This window comes from Natrix helvetica, assembly GCF_964273705.1.
Source record: "Natrix helvetica genome assembly, chromosome: 4".
In the NCBI taxonomy this organism is placed as follows: Eukaryota; Metazoa; Chordata; class Lepidosauria; order Squamata; family Natricidae; genus Natrix; species Natrix helvetica.
Genome location: NC_138550.1, coordinates 138083371 through 138105739, shown reverse-complemented (window position 1 = coordinate 138105739; position 22369 = coordinate 138083371). Strand labels below are relative to the sequence as shown.

Below are 22369 nucleotides of genomic sequence, written 5' to 3'. Positions count from 1 at the left end.
GTCAGTAAGGATTCAGTACGCAACAAACAACATCTTGAAATGTACTTTGGAGCAATCTAGTAACTAGGGCAGCTCCCATAACAAAGATGTTATATGCCAATGCCATGATTGTCCAATAAGTACATGAGCATCTGCTTTTAGGACAGCTACAATGGTCTTCAAGGATATCCCAATGTAGGACAAATTGCATATTCCCGGTGCAATTAAACAAATGAAAAATGGACCATCTTCAACATGTTCTGTTCAAGATAATGCCATAACTGAACCTAGGAAAGACTTTCCTGACATTGATCCCCACCTACTGTATTTCTCCAGCAGAAGTACTACAAGCATGTGGATCCTAAAGAAGATCAGGACCATCAGCAAAAGAAAAGGACCATTCTGGGGAATAAAATACCTGGGGAAGTAAAGATTTAACCTTCTTTGTGTAATGATCTCTACAGTTTAGAATCCATGTATTTATCTTATAACAAGAGGCTTCAAATATTTGTTTGTTTGTCTGTGTATCCCACATTTATTATTTAAAAAAAACCTCAAGCCACCAATTGTATCTAACACACCTTCCTCCCATTGTGCCCACAACAACAACAGAACAACAGAGTTGGAGGGTTCCTTGGACATCTTCTAGTTTAACTCCTTGCTCAAGCAGAAGATCCTATACCATTTCACATAAATGATTGTTCAGTCTCTTCTTAAAACCTCTAGTAATGGAGCATCCACAATTTCTGAAGGCAAGCCATTCCACTAATTAATTGTATTAATTATCAGGAAAGTTCTCCTTAGTTATAGGTTGGATATCTTCTTGAGTAGTTTATATTCATTGCTGTTTGTTCTGCTTTCAGGTATCTTTGAAATATTGGTTATCCCCTCTTCTTTGTGGTAGCCCCTGAGATATTGGAACTGCTATTATGTCATCCTTAGTCTTTATTTTTATTAAACGAGATACACCCAATTCCTGGAACCATTCTTTATATGTTTACGCTTCCTGTCCCCTAGCCATCTTTGTTGTTTTTCTCTGCATTCTTTCTAGAGTCTTAAGGTCTTTTTTTAATATTGTGACAACCAAAACTGGATGCAATATTCCAAGGGTGGACTAACCAAGGCATTATTATAAAGTGGTACTAACACTTCATGTGATCTTGATTGTGTCCCTCTGTTAATGCAGCCTAGGACTTCGCTTTCTTTTTTGGCAGCTGCAGCATACTGCTGGCTCATATTTAAGTGATTGTCCACTAGGTCTCTCCCCCAGTTATTACTCTTGAGCCACTTATTCCATACCTGTGCATTTGTTTTTTCTTGTCTGAATGTAGAATCTTACTTTTTTCACCATTGAATTTTATTTTAGTAAATAGGGCCCAGTGTTTAAGTCTGTTGAGATCCTTCTATATCTTAAGCCTATCTTTGCAGTATTAGCTATTGGTGTGATCTGCAAATTTGATGAGTTCCTCTTCTATCCCCTTCATAAATCATTTATGAAGATATTGAAGAGTACTGTCCTAAGACAGAGTGTTGAGGTATCCCAGTGTATATTTCCCTCTATGTAAATATAATTCCATTAAGGAGTACACATTGTGTAGGCAAGCTGTTTCACTGATTAATTGTTCTAACTGTCAGGAAGTTTCTCAGTTCTAAGTTGCTTCTCTCCTTGATTAGTTTCTACCCATTGCTTCTTGTTCTACCCTCAGGTGCCTTGGAAAATAGTTTTACTCCCTCTTCTTTGTGGCAATCCCTGAGATATTGGAACACTGCTATCATGTCTCCCCTAGTCCTTCTTTCTATTAAACTAGACATGCCCAGTTCTTGCAACCGTTCTTCATATGTTTTAGTCTCCAGTCCCCTAATTATCTTTGTTGCTCTTCTCTGCACTCTTTCTAAAGTCTCCACATCTTTTCTACATCGTGGTGACCAAAACTGGATGCAGTATTCCAAGTGTGGCCTTACCAAGGCATTATTCAGTATTCCAAGCGTGGCCTTACCAAGGCATTATAAAGTGGTATTAACACTTCAAGTGGTCTTAATTTTATCCCTCTGTTGATGCAGCCTAGAACTGTGTTGGCTTTTTTGGTAGCTGCTACATACTGCTGGCTCATATTTAAATGGTTGTTCACTAGGACTCCAAGATCCCTTTCACAGTTACTACTGTTGAGTAAGGTACCACCTATACTGTACCTGTGCATTTCGTTTTTGTTGTCTAAATGTAGAACCTTACTCTTTTCACCATTGAATTTCATTTTGGTAAATAGGGCCCAGTGTTTAAGTCTGTTGAGATCCTTCTGTATCTTAAGCCTATCTTTGCAGTATTAGCTATTCCCGCCACATTGGTGTGATCTGCAAATTTGATGAGTTCCTCTTCTATCCCCTTCATAAATCATTTATGAAGATATTGAAGAGTACTGTCCTAAGACAGAGTGTTGAGGTATCCCAGTGTATATTTCCCTCTATGTAAATATAATTCCATTAAGGAGTACACATTGTGCAGTTATGAGCCCTATACAACAACAGCCCTGTGAGGTAGGTTGGGCTGAGAGAGAGTGACTGGCCCTAAGTCACTTGAGTGACTTTCATGGGACTTGAACTTACATCTGCTTTCTAGCCTGGTGACTTAACCACTAGACAAAACTGGTTTTGCTATTATGTAAGCAAAGTGACATAACATAGGCTGGATTTGCAGATGTTACCTGGGCATCAGAAGGTGATTTCATTCTGGGAAAGCTGTAGAAGTATTTTTCTTAGGTTACATATGTTTGTAAAAGGAATTCTAAGAATATATATCCCTTGTTGCACTATTTTCTGAATTGCAATGTGCAAAAATGCCATCAGACTAAGATGGATTATGAAGGAACATGAAGCAGTGTAAAAGATAAAAGAGCACAGAAAACAAAACAAAAATTACAATAGGCAAAGGAAACAGTTTCTCCTAATGCAGTTTGATAGGAACGGACTTTCATAGGCTTACCAGCTAAGCATAAAATGACACCCTAGTTACAGTAATGATTATGTAATTTCTGTGGGATGCTCAGATTTGCAAGCTGTCTTAAGAAAGAGCTTATCTTTCAAAGTTTGTCTTGCTAAAATGACTTGTGTGGCATAGACCATTTCATTTTAATTCTGGAATTGAAAATGGTAATTCTCCCCTAGAATTATCATATCTGGCTGTTTTTAATCATCAGTTCTATGCATGTGTATTTAGTCACAGTGGGTAAATTTGCAAGCCAAGCAGGACACACAGGCTCTGAGATCCGCTCTGCTTGTTCAGCAGATGGTTGACATAATATCTTGCAGTATAGACCTGCTGAGTCCTAAAGGCAAATGTGCCATAAGTAACCTTGCCATAAGCCAGTTAATGCAAAGGCAATTTTCTATGTTGAGTTTGAAAAGCTCCTCATTTGTCTGCTGTACACAGCTCTGTGAACAGGGGCTGCCTAGCAGATTGTTTGCTTTAATCATACACTTTTTCTTGAAAGTGTTTTAACAGACTGAACATGTGTGAACTTTCAGCCTTTTATCATGGAACAGAACAACACATTATGTTGTCAATTACAACCAGTGAGTAGTGCTCTGCATCTTCAAAAGACATTTCATGTTACTGGGCTGTTTTACAAATCTATCATCACATTTGCCACCCAAGATTACAAGGAAACTGGATGTGCTGTCTGGGTTTCCATGTAACGCTGCAGTAAATAGGAAGCTAATCACTTAGACGAGGCAGATATGAGTCAAGGAAAATCAAAATTTCATTTGAAAAAGGACAGTGCTCTTGCTTCAGTTCAGAGCCATCCAAGCCTCTTATGCTTGCAATAGGGATAAGCTGAATTTTTCCAAAGCTGCATGTCACAGCTTTGTGTATGTGGATGAGGGAGAATTTTTCATTGACAGCAGTGAAACCAGAAATGGGGTTAAAAAAAAGTGTGTAATGATTCCAAGACGCTTAGGAATATAGGAAAACTCCTAGTATCTTTTTTTAAAAAATGCCAGAATATTTATACCTGCTTTGCCCAATTTGCTCTCTAGCACTTGGCTGATCATAGAAAGGCTTAATTGGTTACTGCTTGAGTTGAAAACGAGCAGAAAAGGTTACAGCTAGATTGAGAAAGCATAAACTGGAATAAAATAATGGCTAACAACTTCAGTATCAGAGTTACTAATTTCTGTAGCTCCTGCTTTGCTGACTCTTGATTTTTCACCATGACTAATATTAATATTAAGATAATATATTTATACATCCAGTGCAGAGGTGGGTTGCTCCCGGTTCGGTCCTGATTGGGCAAACCGGTAGTACCAGTGGCGGAAGATTCCGCCCACCCAACTGGATGTTCAAGCACTCATTGTACAAGCACTCCTGAACCAGTAGTAAAAAATTGGCAACCTACCACTGATCTGGTACACAGAAAATCTCAAATATTTCAAGAATAGACATATAAAGGTATTTTCTACAGATACTGAGGACACTGCTGTTCTCTCCCTTTGCTACAGCTTTAATGTCTCATCCTGTGTAGCAGGTTGAGTTCAAATAATAAATTTCAGAGTCAGATTATTCTTCATCCATAAAACTTGATGAGCATTCATGGATCAATGTTTCTCATTTAAACCACCATACAAGCTTGTTAAAGGAAATACAAGGTCCTCAAAGAAAAGTTGAGAGTAAAATGTAATATATGAAATTTAGAACCTACTCCACAGTGGCTTGCAAAATCTAAAAGGATTACAAGAGGCAAACAAGGCAACTGTGAGTTCTAGTCCCTGCCTTAAGCGTGAAAACTGGCTGAGTGACTTTGGGCCAGTCATTCTTTCTCAGCCCAAGCCATCTCATAGGGTTACGAGGAAAATAAGAGGAGGGAAAATATTTGGTATGTTTGTCACCTTGAGTGATTTATATACAATAATAAAGGCAGGATAAAATAAAATAAATAAATAAAATATTTTATCCAATCAAAGACACCTATTGCTGAGACTTACAGCTGAATAGAATATAAAGTTCAGTTCCATGTAAGGTTCTTCTTATTTTCAGGGAAAGGTGGTAGAAGTTCTTATCTGTGAGTGCATGCATACTTATAAATTTTCCCTTTGCGATCATCAGAACTGCAAAATTAGTTGACATATAAAACTGTCTGAGAACTCCATCTCTCTCTCTCCTCCCTCTCTTACCCAATTAAATGTGCAAAGACTGTTATTCATTAGTTGTGCAGATTTTTAAGACTGTATAAGCAGCAGATAATTAGATTTGATAATCATATTTGCTCTGTGGCATTTAAGTAAGAAAATCCACTGCTTGCAAATTGTTCTTTCAGGTTTATAATTTTATGTTTTCCTTTTGCAGAAAAAAGGCAGGCAAGTATCACAGCACTGGATAGTTGAAATAGTTGGCTACAGATTTCTTTATACATTAAGTAACGGTAAAGGTTCCCCTTGCACATATGTGCTAGTCGTTCCCGACTCTAGGGGGCAGTGCTCGTCTCTGTTTCAAAGCCGAAAAGCCAGAGCTATCAGAAAACATCTCCGTGGTCAGATGCTGGTATGACTAAACACCTAAAGTGCACGGAACAGTTTTACCTTCCCACAAAATGTGGTTCCTATTTTTCTACTTGCATCTTTTACCTGCTTTCGAACTGCTAGTGTCAGGCATGCCTCCTTCAATATCCAAGAAAGAAAAACTTCAACTCCATGTTAATAGAGATAAAGTATTTTTACTAGATATGAAGTGAAAGCAGCTAAAAGGAAAGCAAGATCTGAGCCAGAAAGGCGGGAACATATACATATCAAACGTTTACCCAGCACCCTCCCCCCAATTCCCCAACCCAGTGTCCAATCTGCAACTCCCTAAGGCAGGGGTGACGAACAAGTTCGACAAAAAGAGCCAAAATTTTAAACTGTGAGAGTCAGAGAGCCACACCACGCAGTGACCTGCCAAAACAGACCCGGAAGCAATGTTCCCTCTAATTTTTTTTCGATGTGAGCAGAAAAGTATAGTGTTTGAGCGGCACATTTTCATGCCTGAGCACCCGAATTTTTTTCACAGATGTCACCTAAGACAACAACGAAATCAGTATTATTTGAAAGTCAAAGTTATGTTTCTTCAAGGTACCCACTTAATTCAAAGTGTTATATAATATCAGTATCACTTAACAACGCTCCTGCTTAGCAACCAAAATGTTGGCTCAGAAACTCTGGCATTTGAAGCACGCAACTCTTAAAGCTGTCAAGTTACAAGACCCTTGCACCCCTAACCCTTTAGGGAAAAAAAACCCCAGGGGTCTTCAAACCTGACAGCTTTAACACTTGTGGACTTCAACTCCCAGAATTCCTCCTCCAGTCATGTTGCAGCGACGTCATCTGCGTGGATCTGCTCCATCTTTGCTTTCTTCATTGTGGGCAGGGCTTCTGCTGAAGATGCCGACGAGTACGAGTTGCCACCAGAATAACTGCTGCTACCTCCTCCTCCTCCTCCTCCTCCTCCAACAGAATCACCAGATTTGCTCCTGAGCTCAGCGCTGGGTTACCTCTGCCCCCTCCCCCTCCTCCGTGCTTTTGACGAGCCATGAGGCTTTTTTTCCCCTGCTCCCCCCCCCCACCTTCCTACTGGCTCCTCAAAAGCACGGCGGAGGAGGAGGAGGGGGCAGGGGTAACCCAGCGCTGACTGAGCTCAGCTGCTCCGAGCGGAGGGGAGGTGCCACTGCCACGCGCGGAGATGCCGGCTGGAGCTTTGGCGGCTTCATCTCAGCCGCAGCGCCGGGCAGCAAATCCGGCAGTGCTGCCTGTTAGAGGAGGATGAGGAGGAGGTGGCAGCAGTTCTTCCGGTGGCGGTGGGGGCTTTGGGGCTTCACAACTAGCCTCAGTCGCCCCGTGCTCCTCAAAGCAAGTCTGGGGAAGTCCTTTGCAGGCGGCCCGTTCTAGCTGCCTGCAAAGGACCTCCCCAGCTTCCGAAAGGGAGCGCGCGATCCGAGCCACAGTATACTAAATAATGACAAGAGGCAAAGAGCCTCATTTATTTTGGCCGGGAGCCGCATGCGGCTCGCGAGCCGCGTGTTCGCCACCCCTGCCCTAAGGTATCATGTGGGGTGCATCTTCAAACAGCCTCATCAAGTTGGTATGTGAGACAGTTAGCCTTGACCAAGTCCAAACATCAGCCACCAGCATGCGCAGAAGATGGTGAGAACAAGATTCCTCCAGTACAATATTGTTCCCTTCCCCAATACCATGCCCCCCCCCCCCGTTCCTATGGCAGCCGATAGTAAGCAAGCGTAACAAAGCAGCCGTAAGCAAGTAACCAAAACAGAGACTGACAGCTAGGTTGGCAGAAGCTGGGACAAGTAACAGGAGCTCACTCCGTTACGCAGCGCTAGGGATTTGAACCGCCAAACTGCCAACCTTTCTGATCGACCAGCTCAGCATCTTAGCTACTGAGCCATCGCGTCCCATATTTATACATTATTTCATGTGAAAATATTAAGGATAATTAATATTTTAGAAAAGCAATGTTGAGCAGATTTGCTACATGTATAGCAATAAAATTGGAATCCTGAAGATTCTTCAATTAAGTACTTTATGTTAAATGTATTTAATTTCAGATCTCAGTGATCAAATGCACACTATTCTTGTCTTGAGTGTGAAGTGATTGACTATTGATTATTTTTAAATGTATCCTTCTAAAAGTACAAGTATATAGTTCTCAAAACTTTGAAGAGTTCTTTAAACCATGCCATTTATCTTCTCAGCTCCACTCTTTGAAAGAGATTGTTGAAGATTAAGGAAATGTTATATAGGCTTGTTTAGTTTGCTTCCTACTTCGTGTGAAATTAGAGGGAGCATGTTTTACAAAATTTAAGAAAATTAGAGAGTTGGGGAAGCTTCAGAGATATATACATACTTGCATCCCTTTTTAGAAATGACTAATACAGAAGATTTTCAGCAGGAGGCTGAAAGTCTCCAAAATCAGCTTTCGGCAAACAAGGAAAGTTTGGAGAATGTAGTTTGCTTGTTTTAGCATGCATCTGAAATATTTGAAGTATACAGATAATTGTGTTAATTTTTTAAGTTCACACATATTAAATGGATACAAAAGAGCTATTTTAAACCATATTGCACTTTTGGAACACTTCGGTTTTTTTCTTTCTTGCAAGTTTCTTTTAAGTTTGAAGATATGGTTCGGGTCGTTTTAATTTATATTTGATAATGATAAAAGAAAATATTTGTAGTTCAGGGTCGAACTGTGGGGTCTTTGGTCCTCTGAGCTTAGTGGTTATCTTGCAGACATTTAATTACCAAACTAGGTAATACCTTTTGAGGTGTTAGAGGGCATTTCTACCTAGTTTGGTACTGAAACATTTGCAAGAAAACCCCCAAGCTCAGAAAGCACCAAGAACCCCACATATTTGGTAATATTTGTTTAATTAGGGGAAGGGGCTTCAAGAATTATTGTGTGGTGAAGTTTTAGTTATCCTAATTACATAGAGATGATTTCCACATGGACATTATATAACTTAAGTCAGGGGTGTCCAAACTTGGGAACTTTAAGACTTGTGGACTTCAACTCCCAGAATTCCCCAGCCAGCATGGCTGGGGAATTCTGGGAGTTGAAGTCCACAAGTCTTAAAGTTCCCAAGTTTGGACACCCCTGATTTAAGTAATACTCAGTTGTCTCCAGGAAACATAAAAATTGCTATGCACGCAGTCAGGAAACATCAGACTGCTGTCCTCACAGTCATAGAGTATCCCAGAAAGAATATTTATCATGAAAATGATTCCAATCTTGAGAAAGCTCTGGAGCTATAATATATAAAGTTGAAAATTATGCCATGAGCTTAAAAGGGTCATTTTTATTACTTTAATCAATAAAGTGAAAAAAGGAGGGGGAGGACCACTAATAGCATCAAATTGAATTGCAAGCTGCCTAAACATATAGCATCAGCACTGACATATACTGTACGTTTTCTGTAATCTTTAGAGATTTTTTTTTTTTTTACCAAACAGCAAGTTAATAAACAATCAGAACATTTTTTCCCTTTTACTCTAAAATCTTATTTTTTTCAGAGTGGTATCTCTGCTTCATGGGAAGTCCATACATTCATTCTGAAGTTATAGCTTCATGGTCTTTTTTAGGTGCCAAGGACCCCAATGTGTATTGCAATAACAACACCCACAAAAGGAGAGACTGAAGATTTTCACTCTATTCTCTCTATTATAAGTTTTTACTTTATTATAATATAACCATCCATCGTCCATTAAACAGTGTGTCGTCTGGATACAAATATTTTGTGCAGCAACAATTCAAATTTCCAATCATATTCATTATTTATCTATTCCGCTTTAATACCAATACCTTAAATATCTAATATGATAAAATCCACTTCTTAATTTATTTAGCTCTATTAATTATGTTAACTCTATTGATGCATTTTTACACGGCTAATTTTACTTCAAATTCTTATATTTATTCTCTAACCATCAATAAAATGGTTCCCATATAGCATAATAATCAGTTTGTTCTTTCTCTTTAATTTCCTGTGTTAATCTGTTCATTTCTGCACATTCTAATATTTTCCTAATCACATTTTCCTCTGTGGGAATCTCTTTGCTTTTCCAATTTTGTGCAAATACAATTCTAGCTGCTGTTATAACATGAATGATCAAATATACATTTTCTTTACAATAAGTTTCTGGTAAAATCCCCCACAGGAATGTTTCAGGTTTTAAGTCCATATGTTGTTTTATCATCTTTTCCAACCACGTATGTGTTTTAGTCCAGTATTTTTTTGCTTCTACACATGTCTGCCACTTATGATAGCCACGTGTCTGGTGACATTTTCACTCTTTTCTCATGTGTGAAGTGGGAGTCTCAAGGTATTTAAAGGCAAAATACTTGCACTAAATCTAGCAGAGACTGAAGATACCTACTGTCACTCTTTATATAAAGAAAAACAAAAAATTGTATTGTTGAAAATTGTCATTTTGAAAACATAATGCTGTTCGAGGGCTGCAAAAATGAAGAGAGATCAGTCACAATCCACAAGCTATGAAGTTCCCATTTCTGGCACATAAGGATTCAATTGTTTATTACCGTTTAAAACCATAAAGTTGGTGGGAAGAATTGTCTTGAAAAACAGCTGGTACATAATCCCTGTAATTATTTATCTGATTCCAGAGAGAGTCAGAGTAAGAGAGAATGATATGCCATAATTAAGCAATAATGTATGCTTGTGGACAATTATTAGGTAATGCTGACATCACTAAATGCTACATTATAGACGCTAATTAAGAAGTTAGAGAAGTCTGTAGGAAGCAATACTTCACCTTCAGTGTTATTTATGAATACATCAGAGAGGTATCTGCCATCCATTTTTATTTCCATCAGCATTATAAAGTAGTTCCAATGAGATCCAAACTACTAATCTCTATGTATTGCATTTTAAATCATGCTTATTTACCGTGGAATTAAACAACTTACCTTTCAGATGTTGACTATCAAGGGATGATCAGATAAGAAATTTAGGATGAAAAAAATCTGAGATTAAACCAATGTTTCCAAAGACTGCTGTAGCAAATTCCAAAACTATTTGGAGCAGCAACAAAGAGGAACAGCATTGACCCTCCTCATACCCTATTTACCTGAATATAAGACCCCCCTGAATAATAATAATAATAATAATAATAATAATAATAATAATAATAATAATAATAATAATAATAATCGGGCTTTTGAGCGAATGCATTAAAATAAGTCCTCCCCCTAAAATAAGCCTTTCCCTACAATATTTAACCGCATGCATGCTGGTCCCCGCCATTTCCTGGGGGAAGGGGGGAACATGCCCCACGCACCCCACACAGAATGGCTTCATGTAGGCTGTTACCATAAACCTTCGCTACCACACCCCTTCTCTTTGTGGCGGCCACAAAAAGAGCAGCAACCCAGTGATGCTAGGGTTGGCAAGAGTGTACCAGAAACAGAGACAGACCTTCTGGCCCTCTCTGGATCACATGATCTGCGGGCCATGGGCCAAGATTAAGAGGCCTCCTGTACCTCAAAAATAATAAGACCTTCCCCAAAATAAGGTCAAGTGCTTATTTCAGGGGTCAAAAGAAAATAAGACCTTGTCTTATTTTCAGGGAAACATGGTATGAGCCAAGCAATATCCTCTCAGTTGGAGTATTGGAGAGTCCCTCCCGCATAAGAAATCCCACCCACCTACACCTAACCAACCAACTACTTCCCTCCACACTTACAAGTGACATTGTGATCTTAAAAATAATTGTCACAATTTCCCTAGGGGTGGGGTCAGAATTCTGTGTCTTCCTCAATCTACTCCAGGGGTGTCCAAACTTGGCAACTTTAAGACTTGTGGACTTCAACTCCCAGAATTCCCCAGCCAGCAGAGCTGGCTGGGGAATTCTGGGAGCAGAGCTGGCTGGGGAATTCTGGGAGTTGAAGTCCACAAGTCTTAAAGTTGCCAAGTTTGGACACCCCTGATCTACTCAGTTCAAAAAACCAGTGAAACACTTACCACTATAGAGGTCAGGGCAACCTAAGGTACCTCTATCTTTTTAAAAAGTACTAACATTTGTTACGTTATATGTAAAGTTCAATAACACTCAATAACAAAACACTTTATTTAAATGCTATTTTATTCAGTATGTTACACCTATTCACCACAATCAACATTCTAAACATTGGAGCCATCAAGGTAATTAAAGCAATGGCTATTGAGTCTTTAGTTTCTCCATCATCCCTTTATTACTACTTAAATTTCTACCTCGGTATTACGGTGATAATGTCAATATTCATCCTGAAATATCTATAACTTTAGTATGTCTAGCCATCTGTACTAGTTGTTTCAAAAACAGTACATTACAGGTTTTTTTATAATAATATACTTCAAATATAAATTTACATAGTGATATTTATCACTGATTTTCAAAAAACTGTCTCGCTAGCTGTCCATCCTTAGTGGTATTGGTACTTCATTTGTATATTTGTTTGCCTATATTCTAGGAAGAATACATAGTGGAACTGTGACCAAGATAAATTTTCAACGAAATCTGATTGTAGAAAAGTCATACTATGATTAGAAAGAGATAATGATTCACCCTCTTCAAGTGTGAGGATTTTCTTCTTTTTGGTGTCTAGATCAAAGTTTAAACTGCCAGGATGAAACCACCTTCTTGGCTTTGTCATTGGCCCAAAATAAGTCATTATAGGACATATTTCTGATAGTAGCCAACATACCAGCAGATAGGCCTGGCTCTGTGTCTCTCCACGTTCACATAGCATGTGGTTATCTGCTAAGCAGTGGTGGTTCCTACTGGTTCAGCCCAGTTCGGCCGAATCTGTAATGGTTTGGCAGCTTGGGTCGCTGGAACCGGCAGCGACTCAGGCCTGCTACAACCTCGAACCAGTTCTCTGGGCGGCCCCATAGGTGGCGCCATCTTGTTTTTCAGTTCTGCGCATACGCAGAACAATTTTAATTGCACTGCGCATGTGCATGCATCAAGCGTGCATGCAAAGCGCACACATGAGCGAACCGACAGTAGTGCCTGCCAGAATCCACCCCTGCTGCTAAGAGTTTCCACGTGAGCATATTGGTTTTAAATTTAGGTACTCTAACTCTCAACCTGCTCAGGGTCCTCCAAGTAGCATGGCAGGTCAGATCCTTCAGCCATATTCTCCTTCCATGTTATTCCTTGCCCGATGGTCTCCTTCCTCCTTCTTTTAATTTGTTTTCGTTCTTGTGTATCCTTAAGAATGTTTGTTCTTGCCATAAAGCTGTTCCTAGATCTGAGTCAGCTTTATGGGGACTTTATGACACTGTCTAAAAAATTATCTTCAAACATATTTCATTTCTTGTTCTCCATAAGTGGCAAGACTTTTGGGATGTGTGTTTTTTAATGTTGTACGCCGCCCTGAGTCCTTTGGGAGAAGGGCGGCATATAAATCCAATAAAAACAAAACAAACAAACAAACAAACATAAAGAATGGGCTAAAATCATATTTTCCTTTGTGCAATGTATAAAATAACTCTAGGGACTGTTGTCAGAGATAATACTGAAAATACATTTTGTTGTGTGAGTTGTATACTAGTATGAATTGCTAATCTAGTAAAATGCAAATGAGAAAATGTTTGGTAATTGGTAATTTAACTTTGATGGATTACAACAGAATAATCTTGTTCCTGTGAAATTTTATCATAGCTGCAAATTATACTGTGACTTAAAATAAGAATGGTAATACACGAAAATGTAACCGCTTTCAAGTATCAGGAGAAATCTATAGTCCACTTCTGCCATCTTGTGGTCATGGTTGGAACAACTCTTGCCATCAAGCAAAGCTGAAGGAAAACAATTCAAAACATTCACACTGGGCATAAAAATAAAACTATAAAACAGCAATTGGAATCTCTCAAGCAGGACAACCGATTGAAGTTGCCAACTGAGGCAATCTCTGGCAGTCTGATCAGTTTAATTGGTGACATACTACACAATTTGCTGTGTGAACTAGTCACAGTGACAAGGTGGGAGCAGTAGGAAAAGAGAAATGAATATAGGAGAAAGGAGTCTTTCAAATTTCATTGAGTTCCGCCTCTTTTTCTAAATAATTTTAGCATTTATTATCCTAAAATTAACAGGGGTTTTACAGCACAGAAATGTGTTTAAATTGGACTTGTTTAGGTTTTGGTCCTGGAACAAGTCAACTAATAAAACTTGCTTCTCAGCTTCTGAAAGCTGCCAATTTCTTAATACCAGATATTCACAGTTGTTATATGGTTCAGGATAGTGTCCATTTTAATTAGATTAAGCCTTGATTTAATAAGCTTTAATATGCTATAAGGATTAATACCACTGATATTTTAAAACATATTGTTGAAGCTTGATTTTCACTGTTATGGCTTGGTCTATATGGTTTATTTGAATTGCTTCCTCTCCTCTCCCTCTTTTTTTACCCACTATAGAGAAGCTCTCTTGGATAAAATGGCCAAGTATTACTGCGAATAATCACATCAACCGTTCCTATCTTCACATCCTTTTTACGTCATGGGACCTGATGGCAATTTCCTAAGTACTGGACTGCTTCATATCATTGTATGGGGTAGCTTGGGAGCCATGGCAATGCTTCTGGTGTTTAGTTTCCTCCTCTTTCTCTGCTCTGGTTGTGACAGGTAAGGACTTAGTCAAAAAAAAAAAAAAAAGAATAGAAATGTAATTACTTTGGAAAGCTAATAGCCAATAAGTGAAGGGCAAGAAACAATCTATTCTGAGTTCCTTTCAGGGATATTGCAATCTCTTTGACTATTTGTAATGAATCATTGAATAAAATATATTGAAGGGAAATATTATATTGTGGTTCCTTAATAGGAGCCTAGAATCTTATTTATCAGGAAAAAACAAACAAACAAACAAACTCAGGAGCCTGTTAGTTTTTCCAACTAACAAATTTTAATTCAACCTCCCAGAACATGCCATAACAAACTTCAGAGTGATCATCTTATGAAAACAGGACTTTAAAGCAACAATAAATTGATGAATATCAAATTTTATATCAAAAGGTTTCAGGAACTTTCAGAAGGTTTCAGCAAGGTTTAATAGTTATGGTATCCATAATTTGTCTCACATTTCACATCTGATAACCAATCTAGTTTTCCCTTCCTTCCCTTTCTCCCCTCCACCCCCCCTTCTTGGTCAGAAATCATGCTGCCAGGGCTCTAATTTTAGAGTAACATGGCTGTTCTACTATAATAATAATAATAATAAAAATTAAGTACTGTACATATAGCAAGAGTTATGGAGAATTTAGAACAAATGTTTAGCTTTTTTATTTGGTTATTATCTTTTCATAAAACCTGATTAAGAATTTCAAAAGACTTTGGCAAAGATTGTGTAATCTATTTCCATCCAAAGGAAAGGATTTCTTAACAACACAGAGATTAATGTGTTCACTTTGACATGTGCTTTCTTAGCAGATAATAAAAGAATTGCCATACTTATAAAATTATATGAGTACTATTAATGTTTTCAGACTGTAGAACTTATTTTTGGTTGTAGTCAAAAAGCTGAAGTTCAGAACATCAACTGCTCTCTAAATTATATATATCATCTACCTCTTCAGAATGAGAACGTTCCCCATTATACTATCTCATAGTAGAAAGAAATTAATAACATGAGATTTAAGAAATGAAGACTTTTTTGAAGGTATCAAGGTTGCCAAATAATTCTGAATCGGCAACAAAAAAGACAGATTTTTTTTAATGTCCATTCAACACCAGCCAAAAAAAGAATAGAAAAGAGCATCAGCTTGAACTATATTATTTTCATGTGGCAATATTTGAAAGAATAGCAATACAGAATTCAAAATTAAAATATAGTAATAAGCATATCAATACTAGTCAGAAGTCAGAATTAGTAATAATTTACATTATATAAATCTGATTTTTTGAAACTGATTGTGGATTTTCTAACAATATATCTAAATCTGATTTTTATTACAGGGAAAAGAGGCTCGAGCAGCAAAATGGAGACCATGAAAATCTGATGAATGTGGTAATAAAAATAGCTATTTAAAATGTTTTTTCTATAGTTTGTCTTTAATGAAGGAGAAAGACTGAACTATGGAGCTGGAGTATTATTTAAGGGTTGGGTATGAATCAAAGCTAAGGATGCATTTGTGTACTCCTTATACTACTAATAATAAAATAATAATAAAATTTATTTCTTAGCCGCACCCTCTCCCGAAGGACTCGGGGCGGCGTACAATAAAAAACACATAAAATACAATATGGACAATACACACACAAAATAAACGAATACGTGTACATGGAGGAGGTAGGCAGATGAATAAAGACAATTAAAAACACAATTTAAAATCCCCTAATAAAATTCCAAAAACCACAAAATTAAAAAACCCGTCAGGAGCAGTGTGAACGAACTATGGTTGAGCCAGGCCAGCTACTTGGAATAGGTGGGTCTTGAGCTTTATCCGGAAGGCGCGGAGGTCAGAGGTGGTCCTAATATCGGGGGGAAGGTCATTCCACAGGGCTGGGCCCGCTACAGAGAAGGCTCTGCTCCTAGACGCCGCCCCCCGACATTGTCTGGTGGACGGCACCTGGAGGAGTCCCTCTCTGTGCGAGGGACTATCATTTTATACAAAATGATAAATGACATTTGCCACATTTTATAGATGAAAAAGATACACCAACTATCTAGTCAAGATGAGTTAGTTTTACCCTGTGGTATACCCACTTAGCACACCAGTACATGATTTTCTGATCAAAATAGCCATATGTAATAAACAATATAAAATAAGAATTCTGATGCATACTCTTGACAGAAGGAACTTTCACTATTTGAAAATTAATGCTCAGAATTTCAATAGCATGTTTAGTGTTTTTAATGCACATTTTGACATCATGAACATTTCTTCTCTGTAATCATTTCAGGCCTGAGGGATATCCTGCTGAGTTAAGAGGAGTGATTTTGATTTTTTTAAAAGACCATGAAAATACATATTTTTAAAACAAATTTTAAATGATTCTTATTTTGATTTTAATATCTGATCAGCAGTATAATTTGTTACTGGTGTGAGATGGACAGGTATACATACATAATCAGGAACAGACATATAGAAAGCTATAATTTTAAAAACTTTTATTGTTATATACTGTAAGGATTTACATATACACATAAACTTACAGAAACTGTAAAAATCTTAAGATGTACATTTTTATAAGCCTCTTTTTTTCCAAAGGTCATAAAGAATATTGTTATATATCTTTGGTAAAGAAAATTCTTTATTATAGGAACCTTTTATGAGTTCATTAACATGCTAACAATAGACTTACCCGCATATACTTTTTTCACCCTTGTACATTGAAGAGGTTTTGTGCTTTATAGTCATCTTCTCCTCCTCCTCCTCCTCTTCCTCCTCCTCCTCCTCCTCCTCCTCCTCCTCCTCCTCCTCCTCCTCCTCTTCCTGCTACTCCTCCTCCTCCTCCCATTAAATATTGTTACCATTAATCCTCTCTTTCAGGTAATCTTAACATTAAATCTCTCCTAAAAATCCAAGAACAATAAAATACAATACAATAAAATACAAATGTACGATAAAAACAGTACAATGAAACTTTGGTAAAGCTTGACTTAATGTAACAATGTAACTAGAAAGTTTTTCACGCCTCTCCGGGAGTGTACCTGGATCTCCTGAAGGGGAACACCTTACAGTTTGGGAAACTATGTCTGATGCACAGATTAGCAATGTGAGTTATGTGGTTTAGAAGGCGCTTACTCGTTCATTCTATTTTTCCCCTTTAAGTACTGTCTATAGGAAGGTTGGCTGACTTTCTCTTCTAAGGAGAGATGAGAAACAGTCCTGAGATTCAGACTATCTGCAGATCTTCTGTAGCTATTGGATATTTTTGCAATCCTCACTACATGTCATCTACCAATCTACAGCTAGCTAGCTACCATCAATCATAAAATGGATGTTCATATCCTGACCAGTTCATTTAAATCCACATTTTGTTTTGCAGCCTTCAGATAAAGAGGCATTTAGTCACTCTGTCACAAGCCTGGCTACAGATCCAATTGCAAGCAGTGAACAAAATGGTGGAATCAGTAATGGTGATGGTAAGATTATCATTATGTGATTTCTCAGCACTTGATGACTCACCATAAATATATACATTGCCACTCTACTGTTTTAAAAGTGATGTAAGCTGACAATCCTGATTCCATTTATAGTAACTATTGTTACAGAACAGCAGTAGTTCAGATAAGATGATAAATGTCAATGTAAGACAGCTGGCTGATACAAATCAATGACAGAGCTGGCTCAGGACCTTGGACAGTACTATATGATTCGTGACTTGAATTCAGTACCACGGTTAACAGTCCTGCAGATCTTAGTACTGTAGGAGAACCCTAACTAGTGCAAAAACTTAGTTATTAATAGTTAACAATAGTTTTGATAAAAATGACTTTAGTTATTCCTTTGAAAATAGTTAATAAAACTAAGGCTGTTCTTATTGCCTACTAGAAGTTGAATGGGGATATAGCCACAAATAGGATTCTACTACAGAAGAGACTTTGAGTAGCCTTATAACAATATAAGAAAAACAACCAGATGAGAGTAGAGGAAAGCTACAGAAATTGTATCATAACCAACTTAAAACTTACTGATTTCACTGAGATTCTTCAAGATGATTAGTTCAGGATATCACTCTGTGCTGAGGAAGAAAAGAAGAGTGTGTATTTCTATTGTGATTCCGCATGGAAAAATATGTATGTCTGCATAGTTTTTAAATACACTTCTAGACTTGAATATTTTCTGTATATGTTATGATAAGATTTTTCCTGTTACGTAAATAGTGTGACAATTCAGTTCCCGAGTCAATTGCAGGTAGTCCTCAACTTCCATTCGGCTTAAGTTTATTCAGTGACCATTCAAAGTTTCTACAGTAGTGATTCCCAACCTTTGCAGCTTGGAGACCCAACGAGGGAGAGGGGAACCAGGTCACACAAGTGGCGGGCTGGCTACACAGCTCAACTTGCACAAGTTGAGTTGCACGTGAGCACATGCGCCCCAGCACAGTCGTGCAGACCGGTTGCGAATAGGCCACAGCCTGAGAGTGGGCCACGGCCCGGGGATTGGGGATGCCTGTTCTACAGCACTGAAAAAAATGACTGATAACCATTTTTACACTTACAACTGTTGCCACATCACCATGGTTATGTGATAAAAATCCAGATGTTTGGCAATTGACATATATTTATTACAGCTGCAGTATCCTGTGACTTTTTGACAAGCAAAGTCAATGGTAAAGGCAGATTCACTTAACAACCATGTCATTAGCATAACAACTGTAGTGATTCACTTAACAACGGTGGCAAGAAAAACAAGTAAACTCATAAAAGCCATTAAGCAAAGCTCACTTAACTTGCTTAGCAATAAATCTTGCTTAGAAATGGAAATTTTGGGCTCAGTTGTAGTCGTAAGTCAAGAACTACCTGTAATAAACTTTAATATCAATGCTCTACTCCAGGAGTGTCCAAACTTGGGAACTTTAAGACTTGTGGACTTCAACTCCCAGAATTCCCCAGCCAGCTGGCTGGGGAATTCTGGGAGTTGAAGTCCACAAGTCTTAAAGTTCCCAAGTTTGGACACCCCTGCTCTACTCATTACTAATAAACAAATATAGAAGTAAATGTATGTGAGGAAATGGGAGCCAGTTAGGTTTACTCACTTTATAACTGGAAAGTCAACTGGAGGCTCTTCCTGGTTGAGTACACATTTGAAAGTATCTTAATTTTAAAAAGTGCTAAGAACCTTTCTTTCTAGAAGCTTAAAATAAACATAGTGATATTCTGGGACGAATTCCTTAAAGTAAATATCATAGACTTGGATATTTTTGATAGAATGCAGGACATTGCTTTAGCAGCAGTTTGTCTGCTCCCAAAATTTATTTTATTTGTTTACATCAGGGGTAGTCAACCTTTTTATACCTACCGCCCACTTTTGTATCTCTCTTAGTAGTAAAATTTTCTAACCGCCCACCGGGTCCACAGTAATGGTGATTTATAAAGTAGGGAAGTCAATTAAATTTTAAAAAGGAAAGTGCTTCAGTATCGGACAAAACCCGTACCGCCCGCCATGAAAGCTGGAACGCCCACTAGTGGGCGGTAGGGACCAGGTTGACTACCACTGGTTTACATTTACTGTAAAAATTGTGTTTTGGGTTTCCAGTGAGTATGATGTCACATCCAAAGGAAAAAGAAAATAAGGGATAAACACAAACATTGTCTCAAACATCAGTATCCCACACAATGCTATGGGGAAACTGGGCATAGATAGGTCTGATGGGCAGGTTCAAAGCTCGGGTAGCTTAAAATGGTATGAAGCCTATGAAATGGAATTTGTATCAAAGCACCTTTTAATAAAGGAATACTTTGAAAATATTAATAGAGACATTCGAAATATAAGAATCTATAATGGAGACTAGAGTACTTTAAAACCAGAAATTAGAATGTAAATTTCATTTTATTTCAGAGAGAAGAGATTTCCCAAATTGCTTCTCTACATAGCTTCCTAAACCCTTCATTCATAGTTTTAGAAGAACCTCTTCTTATAGATAATAGCTCTAGATATTTCAGAGCCAGGGTTCCTCACCTTATGTCACCTCCAGCTCACTCTGTCCTTATCATTGGCCTTCCATTTCTCTACACTCACTATTTCCTACTCATTCAAATATTCATCCTTAATGCCCTCATCCCTTGTATTGTTGGTTCTAATTCCCATCCTCCTTCCCTTCTGATTCCAGAGTAAATTAGTTTTTGCTCCTGTCATAGTTTCCCCCTACTTGAAGAAGTGCTTAGCTCTCTTTTTCTCCTAGAAACCAACTCACCAAAACTATATGGCTATTTCTAGATTTCCTAATTTTCCTGCAATCTCTTTCACATGCAGTCTCCCAGAAGAATAAAAAATATTATTTTGCTTGGCATAAAGGTTTTCACCAAGGGCAGGGCCAAGGGGTTTTCTTTAGCTTTTATCTGAACAAATCTAGATATATTTCCCTTGCTCTCCCTTGCTAAGTAATGTCAAATCGGTGTCTGGAAATCAGTTATCAATCTTATGATCACAGGAGAGAGTGGAGGGAGGGGGGGGGCTTTACTTGAGCATATCTGGATTTACTTGCCCATTCATGACAAAGCTGTTAAATAAACTTTAGTTTATCGAAAAATAAGCCTCTTCCTGAAAAATAAATCCTTCACAAGGGATAAAAAACTATTAAAAAGAGAAAAGGCCTGGTTTGAAAATAACATAAAGCAATAGTCATTTCAGATGGCATTGACCCAACCCTGGGTATCTTCAACAGTAAAACAGTGTATCCAATTCCCAACTCTTGTAGGTGATCCAGAAGCTAAACATAGTCAATGATATCAAATGCTTCCAGAAAGTAAAATGACACTAGTAGGAAAGTACCATCCCCAGGTCCTGACAGGCAGCGGTGAAATCCTCTGAAATCTGCTACCAGTTCGGTGAGTTTGCTACTGAGCACACGTTTGCTTGCGCATGTGCACTTTGCACTCATGCACGGCCGAGGTGCGCCCACACAGTGCTAAAAAAGGAAGTTTTTGAAGCCGTCTGAGTCTGCAAAGATAAGTAGAACAGCGAGGGGACAATCCGCTGCGCTATGCAATTTAGATTAGCTAGAAAACAGGGAATTTGATGATTCTAAGTCACGTGTTACAGCTGATCATCGGAAATACCGGTCTACTCAAACCAGTAGCAACAGGCGAACCGGTGGCATTACTGGTTTGGGCGAACTGGTCCGAACCGGTAGCATTTCACCCGTGCTGACAGGCATCCACCCAAGTGATGAATGCCATTTCTGTCTCAAGTCCAGGCCTGAAACCTCACTGGAAGCCTAATTGTTTCCCCTAGGGCAGTCTGCCACTAAACCCATTAGAAAAGAAAGGTTGGATTGTTATTCACTAATCTTAAATCCAGAGAATTCCCTTTCAAGGAGAAAAGGGAAATTATCCAGGAAAATTCCATTCACCAATATGGTGTCAATAGTTTCATGAATCCTGTGGTCTGTTTTTGTCTCTTGACCCAGGTCATGTTCAAGCCCACACATAGTGTGTTATTCCAGCGAAATATCAATTACAGTATACAAGCCAAAATGAATCCTAGATAACCATACAAGGTACTGTCCCAGTCACCACGACAGATCCTGCCAATGAGGAATAAGATTCTGGTGAAGTTGAATGACTTTGCATCAAAATGCAAGGGAAATTGATCTCAGTAACTAGGAACTAGGGACACGGTGGAACTAGGAACTATTTACACTAGGTAGGAACTAGGGACGCAGCTTAGCTAAGACGCTAAGCTTGTCAATCAGAAGGTCGGCAGCTCAGAGGTTCGAATTCCTAGCACCACAGAACGGAGTGAGCTCCTGTTACTTGTCCCAGCTTCTGCCAACCTAGCAGTTCAAAAGCACATTAAAAATGCAAGTAGAAAAATAGGAACCACCTTTGGTGGGAAGGTAACAGTGTTCCGTGTGCCTTCGGCATTTAGTCATATGGTACATGACCTTAGAGACATATTCGGACAGCGCTGGCTCTTTATCTTTCAAATGGCGATGAGCACCTCCTAGAGTCAGGAACGACTAGCACACATATGCAAGGAGAATCTTTACCTTTAACTAGGAAGAAATTTTCTTTTCCCTTTCTAGTAGAGATTGAGTGATCTTAAACAGAGTTACTGACCACATACAATAAAAATGCCGACATTTCATACTTTCAAGTATGAATTTTCACACTTACCAATACATTCTAAAGTCTTTAGCCTATTTCATCCTCTTTCCTCTACCAATGTTAGCAGCTCCATCCA

At 38.4% G+C, this 22369-nt stretch overlaps 1 protein-coding gene across 3 annotated transcripts in view; it reads left to right on the top strand.

Annotated features, from left to right (window-relative positions):
• The window catches only part of PAG1 (phosphoprotein membrane anchor with glycosphingolipid microdomains 1), a 98134-nt gene that overhangs the window by 62202 nt on the left and 13563 nt on the right, over positions 1 to 22369 (top strand). For all 3 annotated transcript variants that reach the window (XM_081950827.1, XM_081950828.1, XM_081950829.1), the window contains exons 3-5: positions 13938 to 14144; positions 15471 to 15522; positions 17508 to 17604. In XM_081950827.1, coding sequence (XP_081806953.1) covers positions 14020 to 14144; positions 15471 to 15522; positions 17508 to 17604 — 274 coding nt within the window. In that variant the 5' untranslated portion in view covers positions 13938 to 14019. The remainder of the gene's footprint in view (positions 1 to 13937; positions 14145 to 15470; positions 15523 to 17507; positions 17605 to 22369) is intronic.